Source organism: Anabrus simplex, chromosome 3 (genome assembly GCF_040414725.1).
Source record: "Anabrus simplex isolate iqAnaSimp1 chromosome 3, ASM4041472v1, whole genome shotgun sequence".
Classification (NCBI taxonomy): domain Eukaryota; kingdom Metazoa; phylum Arthropoda; class Insecta; order Orthoptera; family Tettigoniidae; genus Anabrus; species Anabrus simplex.
The window spans coordinates 455346263-455369984 of record NC_090267.1 but is presented as its reverse complement, the minus strand read 5'-3'; the positions used below and the strand labels follow the sequence as shown (position 1 = coordinate 455369984).

At 40.8% G+C, this 23722-nt stretch overlaps 2 protein-coding genes across 2 annotated transcripts in view; one reads left to right on the top strand and one right to left on the bottom strand.

Annotated features, from left to right (window-relative positions):
- Positions 1 to 23722, bottom strand: part of kmr (kramer) — a 1412209-nt gene that overhangs the window by 1072348 nt on the left and 316139 nt on the right. The gene's annotated exons all lie outside the window — the stretch shown is intronic.
- On the top strand, positions 3337 to 4317 carry LOC137498874 (cell surface glycoprotein 1-like; the record flags this gene model as incomplete). The annotated part of the gene is made up of 1 exon (XM_068226541.1): positions 3337 to 4317. A coding segment is annotated over one exon (981 nt), but the record flags the coding sequence as incomplete, so codon positions are not given.

Genomic DNA, 23722 nt, shown 5'->3' with positions numbered 1-23722 from the left:
CGCGGTGTGTCGCAGTGCAACACACATTTCGCATTAATACAGCCTCTTTATTACGGACCAGTGGGGGATTCCATCTCGCAGCCGTCACTCTAAGCCAGGCTAATCTGTTACGTCCCACGGGAAGCGTCGCACGTCTCGACAGCCGACAGTCCCACTAGCAACTAGAAGAGAAAGACAGAGAATCTAGTTCCTTCAGAGAGAAACTTTTCAAACTCCTCAAACTTCTAGCAATGTTAAAATGAACGAAGTCCTAGGACAGTACTATTAAACTGGAAGGGTAGGGTGGGAATTCCTCCCAGCGATGATTCGAGCTTAATCCAGCCAGAATTGAAAGAACTTAACAAAAGATTTCGAGGGAAAATTACATAACATAGCAGCGAGGAGCCTTCGTGGCTCAGGTGACTGCGGCTGGCCTCTCACCGTTGGGTTCCGTGGTTCAAATCGCGGTCACTCCATGTGAGAATTGTGCTGGACAAAGCGGATGATGATGATGATGATGATGATGATGATGATCCTTGTTTAAAGGGGCCTAGCATCAAGGTCATCGGCCACTAATGGTACGAAATGAGACGAAATGGAATGACAAATTAAAAGTCCAAAAGTCTCCAATGACCAGAATTCAAAAACGTGAAGACGAGGAATGAATAGATGGATATGAATGTAAAACAATCAGTGGATCCGATCCGCAATGCCTCACATTCACAGAAACTGACGTGAAACAATAGTATTACTGACCAAGGGACTGCGTCTATAGCAGGGATGGCGAACCTATGCCACGCGTGTCACTAGGTGACACGCGAACACGATTTCGGTGGCACGCCACATGAACATAATAATATTTTATATATACGTGTTATACTACAGACAATGCATATCTTATAGTGTTTTACGTGTAAGAAATAAATACCGAAAATGTAAATACTAGTTCGATTCGGACGTGCAATATGACAATACTGCTACTTTTATATGTCTGAAAGTCAAGTGAGATAACAGTGTCGTTTTCTGGTGGTTTTGTATACGGACATCGCAAACATGTTTTCGGTGCCGAAAATAACATAAACTTAACAAAAGTGGTGACCGTATTTTTAAAGAACTCTGGCCAAGAGAATTCGGCGTGTTAAAAAGATGTGTTGCGTGTGTGCGAAAAAAAAAAAACGTATCCCCACATTTAATTTAAAGCGCAATTTCGAGACTGGTCATTCAAATGTTTGTTGCATTTCAAATGAAGAAAGAATTCGTTTCACAAAATATCGAACATTACACAAAACAAACTAATTCTTTTGTATCATCTTTCCGGCCAAGGAATAATATCAGTGCGACTGTTTCACTGCATAGTACAGCATGCATGACGGTGAGTTGTTGAAAGAAAGTTTCTTATTGACGTCCGACACATTATTTGAAAACTTCGCTAACAAACAACTAATAATTAACAGAATTAAAGGAACTGAACTGCTGTCAAGGATAGAACAATAAAAATGAGTGAAGAAGTTTCGGAGCAGTTGAAAGCTAATTTGGATAACCCATACATGTATGCAGTATGTTTTGATGAAATCATGAATGTGACCTTACAAACAAGGATAGCTGTTTTTTTTTGTTTTTTGTTTTAAGATTTCCTCGTGTAAATGTGATGAGGGAGAAATTAGTTTAATTGTTGAGCGTGCAAACTACAACATGAAAGATAATGAAGCTAATAAAGAAAGTGAAGTCCATCCGCAATATTAGTACTTTTGATTTTTTTATCTAATAATACTTTTTTACAATTTGTTTTACGTCGTACTGATACAGATAGTTCTTGTTGCGACAATGGGATAGGCTCAGGAGTGGGAAGGGAACCGCCGTGGCCATATTTGAGATACAGCCCCGCGGAACATGCAATCAAATGTATTTACGAGATATAAGTATTATAAATATATAAATGAATCAGTAAATGAATAAATAAATAACATATTATGAAACTAGAAAGGAAGTCGCCGGGGGGTGAGGTCCTAGGTTGTAGACATCCCTTAATGGAAAACAACAAGTGGCACAGTCAACAGTGGAGAATAATAAACCAGACTTAAAATGGCACACTACTTGGAAAAGGTTCGCCATCCCTGGTCTATAGCATAATACTGAATACTGAATACTTTTAGTCAAAATCCAAGTCATGGGCCCCTCATAATGGTACTTATAGCTAGGAAAATAGAACCATGGTATTTGTCATGTTGCGGTACTCGCAGCATTCTACACAGTATGGTACTACTCACAGGTAATGAAATTCGCACACGGAATACAGACCTATGGTGTCTTGCACATTGTGTGGCTATTTACTGGCAACGCAAAAACCTATACAGGCAACGCAAACCTATGGTGCTCTTCACATAAGTGGACTAACCACAGGGGGCTCGCACTTTCCCGTGGAGTTCCTCACATAGTGGGTACTAATCATAAGCAAGGCAGAACTATGGTGTCGCTCATATAGTAGTACGAATCACAGGTACTGTAAATTGCATTCTGAGCACACACTATTGCTACAAATCACTAACCTATTGTGTACCTAACATAGTGGTACAACGCCCAAGCAACAGTGACCCAAGGTGTTCCCTGCGTGGTGGTACTAATTACAAGTAGCATGATGGTTCTAATTTGATCAACCCTTTGTCGCCCCTTTTAGTCGCTTCTTACGACAAGCAGGGGATACCGTGGGCGTATTCGTCGTCTGCGTCCCCGATCCACAGGGAGTTGTTTGTGTGGTCCGCGAGAGGTATTTTATTTCCCTCAAGTCCGCCGGCAAGCCGGATAGGACCCCGCTATCCGCTACCTGGGACGCCCACGTGGGATTATCACCTCTCCCCCTGCTACGTCAGCGTAGTAGGTTCGTGGACAAAACGGAGGTGGGGCAGGTTTTTCTCCGGGAATTCCAGGTTTCCCCTGTCACATTTCATTCCAGCAACACATTCCAGTATCAGTTCATTTCATCTGTGAGTCATTAATTATTGCCGCAGAGGACTGCGATAGGCTTCGGCAGCGGGCACAATTCCCAACCTCGCCGCTAGATGGGGGCTTCATTCATTTCATTCCTGACACGATCGAATGATTGGAACAGGCTGTGGATCTTCATCAATCAAATTACCTGAATCAAACTATGCACGTACATACAATTAAACCCAGCTTCGTATTAATAGGAGAAGAGCCATTTCGGACAAGACAACATTTACAATAAACCATAGGAACTACTGTTAGAGCAAAATGAATAAATATTGTCTTCCTATGTGCATGAAATTTTGTTTAAATAAAAATATGACTTTATTTAAATATAAAGTACAGTACTGAACCAACCAACCAACCAACCAACCAACCAACCAACCAACCAACCAACCAACCAACCAACCAACCAACCAACCAACCAACCAACCAACCAACCAACCAACCAACCAACCAACCAACCAACCAACCAACCAACCAACCAACCAACCAACCAACCAACCAACCAACCAACCAACCAACCAACCAACCAACCAACCAACCAACCAACCAACCAACCAACCAACCAACCAACCAACCAACCAACCAACCAACCAACCAACCAACCAACCAACCAACCAACCAACCAACCAACCAACCAACCAACCAACCAACCAACCAACCAACCAACCAACCAACCAACCAACCAACCAACCAACCAACCAACCAACCAACCAACCAACCAACCAACCAACCAACCAACCAACCAACCAACCAACCAACCAACCAACCAACCAACCAACCAACCAACCAACCAACCAACCAACCAACCAACCAACCAACCAACCAACCAACCAACCAACCAACCAACCAACCAACCAACCAACCAACCAACCAACCAACCAACCAACCAACCAACCAACCAACCAACCAACCAACCAACCAACCAACCAACCAACCAACCAACCAACCAACCAACCAACCAACCAACCAACCAACCAACCAACCAACCAACCAACCAACCAACCAACCAACCAACCAACCAACCAACCAACCAACCAACCAACCAACCAACCAACCAACCAACCAACCAACCAACCAACCAACCAACCAACCAACCAACCAACCAACCAACCAACCAACCAACCAACCAACCAACCAACCAACCAACCAACCAACCAACCAACCAACCAACCAACCAACCAACCAACCAACCAACCAACCAACCAACCAACCAACCAACCAACCAACCAACCAACCAACCAACCAACCAACCAACCAACCAACCAACCAACCAACCAACCAACCAACCAACCAACCAACCAACCAACCAACCAACCAACCAACCAACCAACCAACCAACCAACCAACCAACCAACCAACCAACCAACCAACCAACCAACCAACCAACCAACCAACCAACCAACCAACCAACCAACCAACCAACCAACCAACCAACCAACCAACCAACCAACCAACCAACCAACCAACCAACCAACCAACCAACCAACCAACCAACCAACCAACCAACCAACCAACCAACCAACCAACCAACCAACCAACCAACCAACCAACCAACCAACCAACCAACCAACCAACCAACCAACCAACCAACCAACCAACCAACCAACCAACCAACCAACCAACCAACCAACCAACCAACCAACCAACCAACCAACCAACCAACCAACCAACCAACCAACCAACCAACCAACCAACCAACCAACCAACCAACCAACCAACCAACCAACCAACCAACCAACCAACCAACCAACCAACCAACCAACCAACCAACCAACCAACCAACCAACCAACCAACCAACCAACCAACCAACCAACCAACCAACCAACCAACCAACCAACCAACCAACCAACCAACCAACCAACCAACCAACCAACCAACCAACCAACCAACCAACCAACCAACCAACCAACCAACCAACCAACCAACCAACCAACCAACCAACCAACCAACCAACCAACCAACCAACCAACCAACCAACCAACCAACCAACCAACCAACCAACCAACCAACCAACCAACCAACCAACCAACCAACCAACCAACCAACCAACCAACCAACCAACCAACCAACCAACCGTGAAATTACCACCGTTTCGCCCAGTGCAGCAGCGGGCTCATCAGTTTGAATGTTGCACCTTTCCAAGACGATTGAAAAAGCCTAAAGACTTATAGAGCTTATTTGTTTTTAACATTTGCAATCGATGAAATTAAATTAAGGTTGCCTTCTAGAAACCTTATTTTTTTTATTTAAAGGCCAAAGACAGGCATTTGTACAAGTGGAGGCACATGCTTCCCCTAGAGCACCGTCACTGCATTGTCCTACACAGGAGGCTTGCAGTGGTGTCTCAACGGTGGACCACCGCCAGCGTCTTAGAAACGTGTAGCATTCCAACTGATGAGCCCACTGCTACACTGGGGCGAAACGCTGGTAATTTCACGATTGAAAAAGCCTAAAGACTCAAGAGTTTGAATGTTTATTGTTGTTATTATCAAAAAGTCATCTAAGTTTTAGAACGCGCACTTTTATGGTTAATTAACAAAATAAAGTTAAAAATTCCAAAAACATATGAACTGTATTTGCGGAGTGAGACTAAGAGGATTTTTTCTTCTAATGTTTACACAGCATACACAGCAATAATATGTCAGCAAAATATAAACTAATAAGTGAGGAAAGAAGTTCTGTAGCAAAAGAGGAAACTGATAAATAATGTCGCACACGATCTCGGCTAGTAAATTATATGTTCTCTCTGTCCTTCCAAATTGTAGAAATCGCTGAGTGTGGTACACACAATTCTTTCGCGATGCTGACGTTCGTTTCCCTGTTTTTTAACATACATACATTATCATTATAGACTGTTATGCCTTTCAGCGTTCAGTCTGCAAGCCTCTGAGAATTTACTAAACGTCGCCACAATCCTCGATTTGCAACTAGTGTTGTGGCTTCATTTAGTTCTATACCTCTTATCTTTAAATCGTTAGAAACAGAGTCTAACCATCGTCGTCTTGGTCTCCCTCTACTTCTCTTACCCTCCATAACAGAGTCCATTATTCTCCTAGGTAATCTATCCTCCTCCATTCGCCTCACATGACCCCACCACCGAAGCCGGTTTATGCGTACAGCTTCATACATCGAGTTCATTCCTAAATTAGCCTTTATCTCCTCATTCCGAGTTCCCTCCCGCCATTGTTCCCACCTGTTTGTACCAGCAATCATTCTTGCTACTTTCATGTCTGTTACTTCTAACTTATGAATAAGATATCCTGAGTCCACCCAGCTTTCGCTCCCGTAAAGCAAAGTTGGTCTGAAAACAGACCGATGTAAAGACAGTTTCGTCTGGGAGCTGACTTCCTTCTTACAGAATACTGCTGATCGCAACTGCGAACTCACTGCATTAGCTTTACTACACCTTGATTCAATCTCACTTACTATATTACAATCCTGAGAAAACACACAACCTAAATACTTGAAATTATCCACCTGTTCTAGTTTTGTACCACCAATCTGACATTCAATTCTCCTGCTTGTGACTTTTCTTCAATATCAAACACTTTCCTTTTCTGTTGTGACAACTTTACAGCGATACTTGTTTTGACTGTTTAACAGACTGATTTGTAATCTACAGGCTGCAGAAAAAAAATAGTTTGAAAATGAGCTTTACATTGTTGTCATCAATTCCCAAACGCGAAACAAACAACAATCAACTCTGGACGTTACAGTCGATCCTAAAATGTGATAAACATACGCCGTTTTTATACGATATATCGTAATAAGTGATTACGTACTAAGCACGTTTTTAAATACAGCGTTCATATAGGATGTAGATGGGACCGTTATATCCAATAAGAAAGCCTGCAGTCTAATATCTTCGAACTTGAAAATAGGTGCAATGAGTATGGTATGAAAATCAGCCTCTCGAAGACTAAACTGATGTCAGTAGGTAAGAAATTCAACAGAAATGAATGTCACATTGTTGATACAAAGCTAGAACAGGTGGATAATTTCAAGTATTTAGGTTGTGTGTTTTCTCAGGATTGTAATATAGTAAGTGAGATTGAATCAAGGTGTCGTAAAGCTAATGTAGTGAGGTAATATAGTAAGTGAGATTGAATCAAGGTGTCGTAAAGCTAATGTAGTGAGCTCGCAGTTGCGATCAGCAGTATTCTGTAAGAAGGAAGTCAGCTCCCAGACGAAACTATCTTTACATCGGTCTGTTTTCAGACCAACTTTGCTTTACGGGAGCGAAAGCTGGGTGAACTCAGGATATCTTATTCATAAGTTAGAAGTTGTTTTTTTTTTTTTGCTATTTACTTTACGTCGCACCGACAAAGATATTTCTTATGGCGACGATGGGACAGGAAAGGGCTAGGACTGGGAAGGAAGCGGCCGTGTCCTTAATTAAGGTACAGCCTGGTGTGAAAATGGGAAACAACGGAAAACTATCTTCAGGGCTGCCGACAGTGGGGTTCGAACCTACTATCTCCCGAATACTGGATACTGGTCGCACTTAAGCGACCGCATCTATCGAGCTCGGTTAAGTTAGAAGTAACAGACATGAAAGTAGCAAGAATGATTGCTGGTACAAACAGGTGGGGACAATGGCAGGAGGGTACTCGGAATGAGGAGATAAAGGCTAATTTAGGAATGAACTCGATGGATGAAGCTGTACGCTTAAACCGTCTTCGGTGGTGGGGTCATGTGAGGGGAATGGAGGGGATAGATTACCTAGGAGAATAATGGACCCTGTTATGGAGGGTAAGAGAAGTAGAGGTAGACGAAGACGATGGTTAGACTCAGTTTCTAACGATTTAAGAGGCCACAACACTAGTTGCAAATCGAGGATTGTGGCGAGGTTTAGTAAATTCACAGAGGCTTGCAGACTGAACGCTGAAAGGCATAACAGTCTATACTGATAATGTATGTATGTATGTATGGATCCAATAAGTCATTAAAAGCGATGTTGCAATAAACGGTTCCGACCGTACTTCATAAATCACTAACAAAACCAACAGGTTAAATCTTAAAACAATTCATGTGGTTCATTGCCCGTATGAAAAATGAAAGGTTAATTAACAGTTAAAAGTGGCTTGATGATCCTACACTTAACATTCAATTCGCTGTTACTCTATAATCGTTCCAATATCTGAGCTACTTGATGCGAGCCAATGGCCAACACCTGGACTTCCCACGGCTTGCACTGACGGACGATCGATTAGCTATGCAGGTCTGGCATCCGTCGCATCACCGAGGGAAAGGAATAGTATTAACCGCGTGAACGTTTAATGTTTTTAATTATAACGAAACAGGCAAGGAACTCCCTCTCTGAGTCACTGGTCGTCCTACCAAAACTGACAAGCAGTTTCGTTAAAAGATCAGAATTGCTACTCCTGAGCCTCCGTGGCTCAGCTGGCAGAACACCGGCCTCTCACCGCTGGGTTCGGTAGTTCAAATACCGGTCACTCCATGTGAGATTTGTGCTGGACAAAGGGGACGCGGGACAGGTTTCTCTTCGGCTACTCTGGTTTTCCCTGTCATCTTTCATTCCAGTAACACTCTCCAATATCATTTCACTTCATCTGCCATTCATTAATCATTGCTCGAAAGGAGTGCGACAGGCTTCGGCAGCTAGATGGGGGCTTCATTCATTCCATTCCTGATCCGGTCAAATGACTGGAAACAGGCTGTGGATTTTCACTTCAATTGCTATTCCTGAGACTGTCAGCGTGGTTCCTCTATATCACACACTCTGGCATTCATTTTGTTGATTCGTTCACTGTCTCCATGATGGCCGTATTGAGTGGCTTAAATGGTGGAGCACTGACTTTCTGAGACTAGAGTGGTGGGTTCGATCATGGCTGAATTTGCGAAATTAATAATAATAATAATGTTAAGGGCTTTACGTCCCACTAACTACTTTTACGGTTTTCAGAGACGCCGAGGTGCCGGGATTTAGTTCCGGAGGAGTTCTTTTACGTGCCAGTACATCTACCGACACGAGAATGTCGTATTTGAGTACCTTCAAATACCACCGGACTGAGGCAGGATCGAACCTGCCAAGTTAGGTTCAGAAGGCCAGCGCCTCAACCGTCTGGTTGAATGGGTGGCTACATTTCTGGATGATACATCTCAGGGAATTAGAGTAGGTAAACGTTATCTGATATTGTAATTATTATGAGGTGATCCCGTAAGACAAGAGACAGATCTATGAAAGTAACAAAATTGCTCTAGCCCATACCAGAAGACATAGTGCACTGTAAACACTAGGTCCTGCGAGCAAACGCAACCCTCTGGGTGGGGGCGGTAGAATAACACCCGCAGTATCCCCTGCTTTGGACTGGGAAGATTTGGAAGTAAGGAAACGAGCTGCTCGACCAAGCGATATGTTCCGAGCCGTCAGTGGAGAGAGGGCGTGGACGAATAAGCTTGAGTGGAGCTTTTCAAAGCAGAAAAGGATAACTTTGGGATTTTACCGAGAGAGCTGGCCGTGCGGTTAGGGGCGCACAGTTGTGAGCTTGCATCCAGGAGATAGTGGGTTCAAGACCCACTGTCGGCAGTCCTGAAAATGGTTGTTCCGTGGTTTCTCATTTTCACATCAGGTAAATGCTGGAGCTGTACCTTAAATCAGGCCACGGCTGCCCCATCATCGCCACAAGACCTATCTGTGTCGATGCGACGTAGAAACGAATTGTAAAAAAATTGGAATTTAAGAGGAAAAATTGTGTCAAATATTCGTTGATAGAATGAAGATTTGGGGAATGGAATGGTTTACCAAGGGAAATGTTCGACTTCATTCCAAATTCTTTGAAAATATTTAAAGAGATGTCTAGGTAAAATTGATAAGGAGTATGCCACCTGGGCGATAGAACCAAACGCAGATAATTGACTGATTGATTTGATTAATTAATTAATTTATTAACTGATACAGTCTACGTTAGTCTCATGTCGGTATATTTACCATCAAGGGAAAGAAATCCTGTGGGACAAAATTCTGGCACATCGGCTTTCCAGAAACCGTAAAATTAGTGACGTAAAAATTCTTCTTCGTCTTACTATTATTATTATTATTATTATTATTATTATTATTATTATTATTAGTATTATTATTGGCATACGTGAGGCACGTATGAGATATCCAGTCAGCCCTGGGTGTTGAATGTATTTCACGGTTTCACTACTGTAACTTTCCCACGGAGCAAGACCTCCAGAAGTCGAAGAGAACCGTCGCCGAACAGAATTACGGAACAAGGACGGAATGTTTTCCATGTTACATTCAGCCCAATCGGCAACGGAATACAAAAGTTGCTCTCCGCTTTCAAATTCGTAATGAGCATCGTTATATAGAAATCAATTGCTGACTGTATCGGCAACTCTCGCGTAGTCTATCAATATTTCCTTTACTTGAATGGTGTATCTTAATCATCAACCCCGCCCTCAAAACTTGTTTCTCCGGCGTGAAGGCGATAAAAAATCGACAAAGTCATTAGTATTATTTTATCTCTATAACTGAAAGTCTAACAACTCCAAAACTATATTATCTTCGTTCAGATCAGAGGCAATAAACATGACATTCTGTCTAGTTGATAAGGTTGCTTCTAAAAATTGGGCTTCTCTAAATGTTGACATGCAGTGCGGCTTTGATATTCCTTGCCTTGTGCCGCGCCAGTGACAGCTTCAGTAGACCAGAAGAGAAATATTTTTTAGCGGAAGTCGCACCAGCGAGAGCCGGGCGGCATCCAATGGAAATCCGAGAATGCTGAATTAGAGTTTCCTGTCAACTTCGCGTGGAGTGGCGCGATGTGTTGCCATATCATGTAGTACCGTTATTACATATTTTACAGGTTCGATGTAAGTTATTTAGGTACTAAGGAACTCACAACTCAATTCAACAAATCACACAATTAATATGAATTGAGCAACAAACTCCAAACAAATAAAAACTGCATTGCAGAAAGAAAACTGACAACTCCGCTTCCTCCTCTTCTCATCCCACTCATGATTCTAAAAGGTGTGTGTTTTTGTTATACCTTTTGTTTAGTTAGTTTCAAACAATTAAATTGCTTAATTTATATTGCTTATTAATTATTATTCCTCATAGATTTCAAAATTATTGATTGATACGATTTTTATTAAGTAATAGGTAGCTGTAATATGGTATAGCAATCATTTATGGACATACTGCACATGACCCTTGTAGTTGTTGCAATTCAGCTTGCGAGGTGAAAGGACGCAGTGTGCTGAGCGAGTAATAAGTGTACGAGTGCCCTAACCTGGGAGTTTCAATTGAGCAGTATATATACATATATGCTATATGCAGGTGGCAGGGCAGGTGGAAAGTGAAATCTACTCAAATGGTGAACAATAGCTTCAACATCACGCAAATGGCATTATCACCAGTTGTGGTGATGGTGCTACTAGTGATCGGTGGGGTGGAGTTAAACCCAGGCTCTGGGCTGTCGTAGGAAAATACAGAGAAGCTTAAGGACCTCATGCAAGAATGTCAAGTGTAGAAGACCAAGGAAATGTTAATGGAACAAAAAAACTAATTTAAGGATTTGAAGTCCTTCATACAAACAGAACTTAAGGATATCAAAGAGAGACTACTGCAGAACAAGAACGAGATAGATGAAATGAGGAATAAAGTCCTCAATCTAGAAGAAAGGCTAAAAAATCCTGGAAGAAAAGGAAAGGACACGAGTGAAGAAAGGTAGGAAGAGAAACATAATCTACGGACTGGTAGGGACAGACAAAGAGAACTTTAATGATATGTTAGACAAAATACTTTCCTTTAATCAGGGAGAAATTGATGGTCGATTGTAATGAGAATGATATTGATAGTGTATTTAGAACATGAAGAAATATGGGAAGAAATTGTGTATGATATCAAGTTTGAAGGCCCGAAAAATGTTGAACAGTGCGTGGTATATTGCTTGGTGATGGAATGTTACGTCATCTCTAATTTTGAAACTCCATATACCTTTCAAACAGATTGTTAGGAAGGGGAGGTGTCAGTTATTTCCATTATCTTTGAAAACTAAGACCCCGAATCCATTATTAGGCGCGCAGTGCACGTCTGGTGAGCGGTGCGCTCAGTAGCTAGTAACAGTACAAATCACATTTCGCGCATTGTAATATGACAAGCTTTACCTTATGCTTGTGATTAATGTGATATGTTTATATTCTAGCTGTTGTTAGTGAATTTGTGTAAGTTATAATGGCATCCACTGGTCAGATACTTTCGTGGTTGGGTGAAACGATGCAGCAAGACGAAATGAAGGTAATGAAACATATGAGGTTTACGAAAGAGACTATAACTCTGAAACGATGTGTATGCAAGTTCTGACGAAAAAGAGGCACTTTCGTTGACTGGAGTCTGTATTCCATCGTTTTAGGAAATAATGGAATTACCAAGTGGGGTCTCCATCTTCCCGCTGCAAATGTTCGAACCTGGAAACACAATTGGCAAAATATGCTCCAGGAATGATTCTGAAAGCAACAGAAGTGATGACTGACTGTGTAAAATGTTTGTTTCGTATTATTCTGGATTATATACTCTGCCTTTGCTGGCAGTTTACAGTGCACTATGTCTTCTGGTATGGGCTAGAATAAATTTGTTACTTTCATTGAACTGTCCCAGTCTCATCCTTGGCTTTGACAATATGAAAGTGACCGAGGTATGAGCGATGCTAGTAATACCATTCCTTATGCAGCCAGTCCCTGTTCTGAATGGTGTGAAAATATCGCTCATAGGGTCGGTTGGTGCATGCATTTCAGTGGGCTTGGCAGACTGATATGTAATAGCAACTTCTGGCTCGGTGAGGAAAGCAACGGGAAACTACCTCACTCCTCACTTCCCTAGTATGCCTCTTCAGTGACACCTAGGCTATCTATGACAGCTGTTGGTGGAGCCGTAGAGGATCAAACCAACCTTCGAGCTGAATACCCAACATACACATGTTCGCATTATTTAGTTCATACTCCTCCTATTCCAAAATTGTTTAAATGTAAGTATTTGTGCTCCTAAATAAATGACTGTGTCAAATTTAAGTAGACCTATTCGTGTTCATAAATAAATAAGTTTGTTTAAATTTAAGCATTTGTGTTCCTGAATAAATAACTATTTGTTTAAATTTAAGCATTTGTGTTCTTAAATAAATAACTATTTGTTTAAATTTAAGAATTTGTGCTCTTAAATAAATAACTATTTGTTTAAATTTAAGATTTGTGTTCTTAAATAAATAACTATTTGTTTAAATTTAAGCATTTGTGTTCATGAATAAATCATTATTTGTTAAATTTACGCATTTGTGTTCTTAAATAAATAACTATTTGTTTAAATTTAAGAATTTGTGTTCCTGAATAAATAATTATTTGCTTAAATTTATGCATTTGTGTTCTTAAATAAATAACTATTTGTTTAAATTTAAGCATGTGTTCCTGAATAAATAACTATGTTTAAATTTAAGCATTTGTGTTCTTAAATAAATAACTATTTGTTTAAATTTAAGCATTTGTGTTCCTAATAAATAACTATTTGTTAAAATTTAAGAATTTTGTTCCCAAATAAATAAATATTTGTTTAAATTTAAGCATTTTGTTCCTAAATAAAAAACTATTTGTTTAAATTTAAGCATTTGTCTTCCTAAATAATTAACTATTTGCTTAAATTTAAGCATTTGTATTCTTAAATAAATAACCATTTGTTTAAATTTAAGCATTTGTGTTTCTAATAAATAACTATTTGTTTAAATTTTAGCATTTATGTTCCTAAATAGTTTGTCTACACCTTACACCCGATTCTTGATAAGAGGCCAGAGATGTGGCGACAACTCAGACAGATCTGCTGGTGTCGACAGTATAGGAAAGTGCTAGGATTGGGAAAGTAAACAACCACGGCCTTAATTAAGATCTAGCCCTTCAATGTTTCTGGTGTTAAAGTGGGGAAACCACGGCAAACTATTTTCAGGACTGTCGCTGGTGAGATCCACACCCGCCATCCCCCGAGTGAAAGCTAAAATTGAAATGACCCAAACCGCATGGCCAACTCAGTCTATCCATCCAAAAGCGATTAAGAAGTAATCCACGGACTCTGCTTCAAAAAGCGAAGCACGCTTTCTATGCGATACGTGTCGTGTAGTTGTAAGCCTATCATTGAAAGATGGTTGGGCGCCAGCAGCTCAGAAGATGCTTCCCTTTTGCTACCCGGATTTAAAATATAGTAATGTACCTTAATTAAGGCCGGAGTTGCTACCTTCTGTTTTCCTACCCGAACGTCGCAGTAATGCGACATGTATTAGTTTGACGCCTAACATGAAACAAAATAAAAAAGTTAAAAAGAATCTTAAAAACATTTTAGCACTTTAGGCATTTTCAATCGTAAAATTACCAGCGTTTCGCCCCAGTGTAGCAGTGGGCTAATTTGTCGATTGAAAAGGCCAAATGGGCTTAAATGCTTTCAACATTTGGAATCGATTAAATTAAATTAGGGTTTCCTTCTGGAAACTCCCATTTTGATATTTTAAAAAATCTGTCTCATAAGAGCTTGATGGTGTAAATCTGTCCACGTAGTTAAAGGGATAAGAATACAGTGTCTTGTACGTACTTGGCACTGCTTCACCTGACATTCACCGGGAAGCTGCAGAAGGTTCGAAGGCGACGAGCACCGAACATTAACCTCTGACCAGATACCGAAATCTCACCGGAAAGAAGATAAAGAAAACCGCTGGAGGTAGATGGCGTATTGGCTTTGGTTTTGTAATCAATCATAACTTGACCACATATAAAACTGAGAAATCATTCGTTCATTTCAGCCTCCAAGCGAAAGTCGAACCATAATGTGAAAGCACCCGTGGTAACGACTGGATTAGTGGAGTAGATACTCAATAAAATGTGGTTACCGAAGGATATATCTCGCCCCCGTGGAACATTAGGATTTGACATACAGAATAACATATGGTAAGGCAGTAGGTGAGTCAAAAGTAGGTACTATACAGAGTGGTGGGGAACAGTGTGAATCGAGAATATGACCGTTAGTGGTCTGAAAATATTATGTCTATATCTCGTGCCGTTGTTATTTTATCAGCTGTTGAAGTTAGCCAATCAGATCGCTTCGCGGGGGAATTCAAATGGACTGTACGAGGCGGTGTTGTTAAGTCTCCAAGCGGCTTGTTCGGGCTTGACAGCTATGGCGACAAATGAGTATCAAACAGCAACACACCGTGGGTGTCAGCCTGTGCCACCGTAGCGTGCTTGCTGTGGGCCGGGCCTATCAGCAGGAAGGTCCTTGTTCTAGTCCCACCCCTGGAGAAGTTTATTTCTTCTATTGGCGCTCTCAAGCCGGTCATAAGCCAAGTGCAGATTTAGCAACACCGCCTCGCAAAGCCCATCCGAAATTGACCGCGAAGCGATCTGATTGGCTAACTTCAGCAGCTGATAAAATAACGGCGCAATATATCGACATTTTTCTTCAAATTACTCATCAGTAGGGCCCGGATGTTTATGCAGGAATAGGTTAGAACCCCTAATGTTTATGCAAACCTCAAAGCACTACCGTCGTGCAGACAGACCCTACTTGTCACTTGCTTCAGTAAGTTTGCATCCTAACCTATTAGTGCATAACAATCTGAGCCCTACTCATCGGTATGAGCAATGCTCTAACGCTCATATACCTGATTCACGTTATTCCCGACCACCCTGTATAATTTCATGCGTATGTGGTTAGGCTCAAGTAAGAGATCGGAAATTAAAGGAGACCACAAGACTATGGAGGAGTGCTGTTCATTCTCAAAGGATTTCAGACTGAATGCGCATATCGCTAGGCGGCGTGGTTCTGGTACCTCAACGTCTCTTAAAATCTACAACGACTGAGTGTGTGTGAAATAAATAACATTAAATTCGCACAACATATTCAAAAGGAGACTTGCTGTTCACAGCCTTTTTCAGGGTAAGTTCAACCAATATTATTTTCAAGCAACGGAACCGTCTCATTCTGCATTTTGCCCTCATTCACCGTAGTAATTCTGCTCCACATTCTTCAGTTTTGCACTTTCAAGATCCAAACAACCTCCACAATAACGACTCCACACATATCCATTATGGAAAATAATTTTGAAATTAATAGCATAAATAAATAACAAGAAGAAGAAGAAGAAGAAGAAGAAGAAGAAGAAGCCAATCAAAGCCATCTCCGCACAGGAAGGTAAAGGCTTCTTGATGGGAAGAGTGGTTATATATACGCCCGGCCGCCACTGCCCCCAGGAATCAACCTGATGGCGTGACATTGTTGTAGGCTGAGTGAACCTCAGGGCCATGTGCACCTCCGGAAGTGGAAATCTCTTTTGTTGAATTTTTCGCCTTCCTGGCGGGGAATCGAACCGACGTCCATTCGGGTGAAACGAGAACGCATTTACCGCCTCGGCAAGGTAGCCCCTATGATATTATTATTATTATTATTATTATTATTATTATTATTATTATTATTATTATTATTATTATTATTATTATTATTACTCGTATGGCACAGCCCAGAGTAAAGTGTAGCTTTCACCGAAGTCCCAGTCTCATCCATGGCTGTGACAATATGGAAGCTGCTGGGGTATGGGTGGTACTCAGTAATGGCATTCAGAGCACGACTAGTGCATCTGAGTGTTATGAAAGGTGTTGCTCATAGGGTCAGTCGTGCTGCAATAGCACTTTATGACCCAGTGAGGAAAGCAATGGCAAACTACCTCACTCCTCGTCTTGCCTAGTACGCCTCATTTTGGTGCTGCCATTGCTTTCTGCGGTTTCCTTATAACCGCATAAACTTTTGGTGTTGCTATTTGAGGATCCAACCAGCGTCTGGGCTGATGACCTAACAGAGACAGATGGCTTAAATTACCGTGTGCAGTAAAGAACAGATTAGCTTAGTGCGTTGCAGCACAGCCAGTTATGGCTGCCTGCACACAGGAGGAAGGTGGGTTCGAATCCCACGTCGGCCATTCTCCAAATAGTTTTCCGTGATTTCTCATTTCAACCTCAGGCAAATGGCGGGATGGTATCATACTCGAGGGCACGACTGCTTCATTCCTATTCCTAGCCCGTACAAATACACCTACACCCACAGACAACCACCTCACACAGTAGTACATGCAGCTCACCCCCAGACGGTACGGATCCATGGCTAAATGTTTAGGGTACTGACCTTTGGTCACAGGAGTCCCGGGTTCGATTCCCGGAGGGTCGGGAATTTTAACCATCACTGGTTAATTTCGCTGGCACCGGGGCTGGGTTTATGTGTCGTCTTCATCATTTCATCCTCATCATAACGCACAGGTCGCCTACGGGCGTGAAATCAAAAGACCTGCACCTGGCGAGCCGAATATGTCTTCGCAGACTCCCCTCACTAAAATCCGCACGTTAAAATAATAATAATAATAATAATAATAATAATAATAATAATAATAATAATAATAATAATAATAATAATAATAATAATAATAATAATTGTACCGGTTGGTACACCCCGACCCCGCAAATTTAAATTGTGCGCCTAAAAAGTATCCCCTACAGGAGAAACTCTGAACTTTAGAATCTGTATTAAATCAAAGGTTTCCTGGAAGATGTCACTACTGTAAATTTTGAAGTGTTCTGAACTATGTCTATTTCGATTTGTGTTTGTTTGCTCTGTAGCAAGAAGTGTGGACATTCTCTTCTAGATGTCACTACTTAAAAACTATAACTGTGCACCCTGGTGCAAAGTGAACGAACTGTTTTTGAAGAAATTTTGTATCTATAAGTTTGTTCTTTGTTAAATTTCTTTCTTTCATTTTTTGGGTTGGCAATATTGATCTCTGTTTCCGCCAGTTTTAAATTCAGCCAATCCTAAATTTTCTAAATTAATTTTCCACCAATCCTAGATTTCTTCTTCAGTTTTGACTTGTAATATTTAGCCGATCAATAAAAGTTTGTGGGCGGGTTTTTATCATTCATGAAAGGTCTCAAATGTTCCACGAGGGTATGTAAACTGCTGATTTTCTTGTCTTGGGGCCACTTCATCGACAACTTGCTTAGTGTGTGGCTATGTAGCAGGGGGCGGGAAGCGCCTCTTTCTTCGGGCAACAGTTCATCAACAAGGTAAGGGCCGTTTAAGAACTTTATTTCTTGCTAGCTCAGCAGTTTTAACCCGCGGGGGAAGGTTCGAATCCCTTTCAATGTAAACCTTACTATATTCGTGTAAATTAACCGCAATTTGGGATAGAGAGTGCTTAACCCTCTCGAGCTCCCACTCATGTTGTTTTGAGGTGACTACGTTTTCATAACCGATTTTCTTCTCTTCTTAATGTAATAAATTATTCTTCTACAAGTCACCTCCCTAGTATGGGATTAGCCCCTGTATAACTGGCCAAGTCCCACCTAGGTTTTAGGAAGTTTCATGTAGGAGTGCAAGCTACGCCTCCAGTCACTTTGGTTTTTTGGGCCATTTAATTAACCCAAAGTTTTGTTTTCTTCATGTAAAGGCCCTGTAGGTTGGGTACAAGATACCCCTGTTTCACTGTATGTGTGCCTTGAGGGCAGTTAGGAGTGGAATTTGTTGTGGCCTTTGATAGGCTTGTAAACTTGAGAGCGGGACTGCTCTTTCCAAATTTGATCTCTGCGTGCCTCTAGGAGGCTTGACATTCTAATTAGGGGCAATTGCTCCTTGGTATGAAGGGGTTTCCTGCCCTTTGGTTGTGAGCTGAGGGCTCAAGGAATGTAAAACGGGGCTCGAAGCCCCAAAACTTTTAAAAACTGTAATCTATAATTTCTTAATTTGTTGATTTGCTACTTGGTACCTGTTACACTTTTGTTATTCGTTGTCATTTGTTAATTTTGAAAAGAAAATATAACCTTTGTTAAAGTTTTAAATTAACTTTAATTTGGTAGTTGAGACCTATTCCAACCAGCACCTTCCTTCACCTCTGCTGTTCCATAGATACCTCGGAACAATAATAATAATATCCGGTATAACTAGGAACGCCTACAACAAGAAGGGTTTATGTTAAAACCACAAAATACAACATTACAACACAGTAGTCAATCCAGAATGCCTACACGCGACTGAATACCTAGTACTGTATAACAAGCTGAATGAATTAGAAGTACTGGGAAGAAAAATTATACGGAAAATACTCGGTCCGCTAAGAACTACAGAACTCTGGAAATCAAGACGTTATTAAGTATGAAATCTATCGGAACATACAAAACATAACGGAAACAATGCAGAAGAGGCGAATGATATTGTTTGGATATTTATCCAGAATGGACGACAACAGGTTAACCAACCAGACCTTCAAAAATATCTTAGGAAAAAAAAAAAGACAAGAACAACCAAGATTCAGGATGTCAAGAAAGATTTGGAAAAAAGGCAGTATAAGAGAAGGAGCTACAGAGAGAACGATTTTGGAAAAAAAAGTGTTAAAAAGGAAGGATTTCGAGGTCGGGAGGGAATGAAAACGGGCTCAAAATTGTCCGAGGAGAGAAAGGAACAACAATGGATGAAGCCATGTCCCTATGAGACACTAATGGAGAAAGAAATAATAATAATAATAATAATAATAATAATAATAATAATAATAATAATAATAATAATAATAATAATAATAATAATCATGCGACACCATTCAGGCCACCTGAGTGTAGGTTCCCAGAATGGCAGAATAACGCATCTCTGTTATCCGATCTGTGGCTGAGTGTAATTTACTTTGTGAGCTAAACATCAAATGTATCATCAGAGATGTTTTACATGCCGACATCCTACGACATCGATCCAGTGATCTTGTAATTCAGAGGCCAAACTCTACCTCTGGTCCACGGAGATAGCTGCAAATCTGTACAATTTGCTTTACCTCGCACGCACACAGACAAGTCTGATGGCAATATGACATTGGAGAGTAAAGGGACTAGGAGTGGGAAGGAAGCAACCATGGCCTTAATTAAGGTACAGCCCCGGCATTTTCCTGGTGTGAAACAGGAAACAAGGAAAAGATCCACATTTTTATCCCTAGGGCATGCAACTCAATGCTGACAACATCCTACGAAGTTTACTTAAATAAAAAAAAAATGTATGAGAATTATTCATTCCTAAAAATTACAATCTGTTCACTGAAAACTCAACCAAATCCAGACGATTAGATTATCAGTGTGTCTTTTTCTACCACTACCAGCACTAATGTGAATCAATGCAGAGTTTCGCTTAAGTCCTTACAACTGCATTCAGTATGGACATTTTTCAAAAAAATAAAAAAAACTCCTAAGGGCTTTGAACCAAGGAACACATTACAGAAATAAGTATGTAAATAAGTTAATTTGGCTAGAAACGAGTAAAGAAACAAGGGATTTTAAGCTGTTTTTCCGGAAGTGCATTTAGACCGGAAGTGATTTTCGAAAATTTGAAACATTTGAAACATTTTCGGACAATTAGCCCTTCAACTTTCGGCACAATTGAGGAAACTGCTTATTGTCTGCTGATAAATGTTTTCAACATTTAAACATCTTCAGGACTGCGCTGTGGGATTCGAACCCAAACTATCCCCCGAATGCAAGCTGATACCTATATGATCCAAACAGCGCAGCCACTAAGTTTCAAATCAGTTTAACTGAAATCCACATAACAACACAGCAAAAGGGAAAGATTAATTTTAATAATAAGCTGCTGGTCCATGCGGTTAGTAAACAGATTATCAAATATTCTTTATTCAACGATTTTGTAAACCAATATTAAATTTAAATTACTACGAGCACTAGAGCTCTGGTGAGTTTAGCAGCCACAATGGAGCGGTCTGACCAGCACCGGCAATAGAGCAACGTGCCCTGGCCTGGAGCTGATTACATCAATAAATACACAGTCGAACCTCGATATCTCGAACCTGCATTACTCGAATTTTCAGTATCTCGAAGAAACTTAAATTTACGGGGTGTTTGTCCTATTCTTCTAGTGTATTTATTTCTCTATTATTCGAAATTCAGTTACACGAATTTCTCGATTTCTCGAAGCAAACATTTCCTCCCTTGAAACAAAATGTAACTCGAATTTTGTGCAACATTAAGTGTGTTGTGGTTTGTGAGGAACAGTTAACAAGTAAAGAAAGGGTTACAGTGATGCTAGGAGCTAATGTGACGGAAGTCGAAAAATTGAAACGTCTAATGATCGGAAAATCGGCGAAGCTTCGCTGTTTCTCTGGTGTGAATTAATTACCAGTCACGTAGGAAAGTAACCCCCGAAGTCGCGGATAACAAGCTCCATTTACGAATCTTGGCTGCGTGGTCTTGATAAGAAATTTCGACGTGAAGGGATGAATGGTCAACAGTAAAAAAAGAGAAGTAGTAATGTTATTTTTTGCTTTACGTACCACTAACTACTTTTACGGTCTTCGGAGACGCCGAGGTGCCGGAATTTAGTCCCGCAGGAGTACTTTTACGTGCTAGTAAATTTACCGACACGGGGCTGTCGTATTTGAGCACCTTCAAATACCACCGGACTGAGCCAGGATCGAACCTGCCAAGTTGGGGTTAGAAGGCCAGCGCCTTAACTGTCTGAGTCACTCAGCCCGGCAACAAAGAGAAGAGACCAACAGATTGTATCCAAATGTATTAACCGATGTATATTTCTTGTTTCACTACTGTATGTACTGTACCCTGTCTTCTAAAAAGGTTACTATAATAAGGGTTATAAATAAAGTGATGCCGTAAAATAGAGTTTGTTCGTATGTTTTTAGTAACGTACTGTTAAAAATAATAATGTACTCAGTATAAACCCGTAGATACATATGATTCAATTATGTGCTGTACATGCTCAAAAACGATATTCTCTGTATCTCGAAATTTCGATAACTCGAAATAAAATTTAGCTCTCGAGGTGATTCGAGATATCGAGGTTCCACTGTATCTACAATTAGTGCCCGTGGGAACAGATACCGAGGCAGATTGTTGTTGTACAGTACTAGAGAAGTTCCATTTTGTGTTCCACCAACACAGGCTACCTACTTTGCCCGGCTGGTGGCCAAGATCATTAACACGTTAAGTCTTTATATACAAATCGGCATGTAAACGAATACACTAAAGGAACAACCTTACGCTTTCTGCCCTGCTAATACTGAAGATAGTGATTTACAGTTATTTTCTAATTGTTGGGCTTCGACTCAGTACTACTAACCAAAAGGGGGGCGGGAGACAGGTGGGGGAGGGGCAAATTCCGTCCCCGCACCTAATTTCATCTTACTAGGGATTTCCAGTTTGCACGGTTGCTGCCTAAAGTTTATCCGTTCGCACACACACACACCCTCGTCCCATGGTCTTGTGAGAGCTGGTTATGCGCACCACGTTTAGTTTACGTGTACAAGGAGGATTAATTTTTCATGCTGAGCCGAGTTAGAGCAGCGTTCAAATTAAGAGATTGCTATTCGCAGAATGAGCACTGCTATGTGTATGAAGTACTGGACTGCATTTCAATTGTGTGGTATAGTTCCGATGTCATGGCTCCAAAACATCAAAGACTGGACTTGCATCAACAAAACCGAACAACTCTTCAAGTTAGCTAAAGAAAGGGGTGCCTTTTCTCCAGGATGATCGCCAACGTCTGGAGGACCAGATTTAGCACTTGAAGAAGAAATAAAAATAAATAAAATAATAATAATACAACCATCAGCACTGCTTTAACATGATGGTTTTAATATTTTGTGATTATTATAACTCAATCAATTGCTTTGACAATATGAAAGTGACGGAGGTATGAGCTATGCTAGCAACGCTATTTGTTATTCGACGATGATGTTCATGATTGTTGTTTAAAGGGGCCTAACAGCTAGGTCCTCGGCCCGTAATGGTACGAGATGGAACAAAAGGACATGATAATTCAAATTTTAAATATATCCACTGACTAGCATTTAAAATAAATTATGATGAAAAATGATTATGAGATTTAAAAAAATCAGTGAATGTAATTCGCAATGCCTTATTTTCTAACCAAATTATAGAAAAGATAAGTTATAATGGGATACGACACTGCCTTGTAGTACGGAGAAATATAGCATTGAAGTTAGAAGTTAAAATAAGACATTAAAATACGCAATCACGAACTAAGAGTCAATGGGATAAAAGCGTACTTAGCAAAAATACACTAATACAAAGGACATTGATTTATTATTCAACCAGTATCTGTGATGAAGGGTATGAATGTGTAGCTCAAAGGGTCGATTGGCGTATGCATATCAGTGGGCTTGGCAGACTGATTTGTAACATCTTCGGGCTCGAGGACTGACTCCTAGGCCGGGGGTATTCAAAGCGTGGTACGCAGACTCGTCTGAAGGGGTACGCAAATTTAGTGTAGCGTCTAACTGTTTTCAGTGAGTAATTCAGAAATGAATTGAGCTTGCACGTTTTCAATAAAATATTGTTTTGATTTAGTGTTTTTGTCTACCACTACACAGTCCCCTTTCGAAACTATTCAATCTAAAATGTGTGTCAGTTTGTATTTCCTATTGCGTTGCTCTTTTTACATTTTTTTGTTTGTAAATCCGCTCATTCACTTCAGTTTTTTTGTATCAGTTGGATTAATAATTGTAGTCGTATATATATCCGACTTAGGCAATGAAAACCTCTTAATTCCCGACGACCATGTTTTGATTCCTGGTGTTCCTGGGGTGGGTTTTTCAGTGTCAGAAAGGGGATGCCACCACAAAATCCCCGGCCACAACTCTTTCAGTGCGTGCAGGGACGCTGAGACGGAAATGCCGTGATAATAAT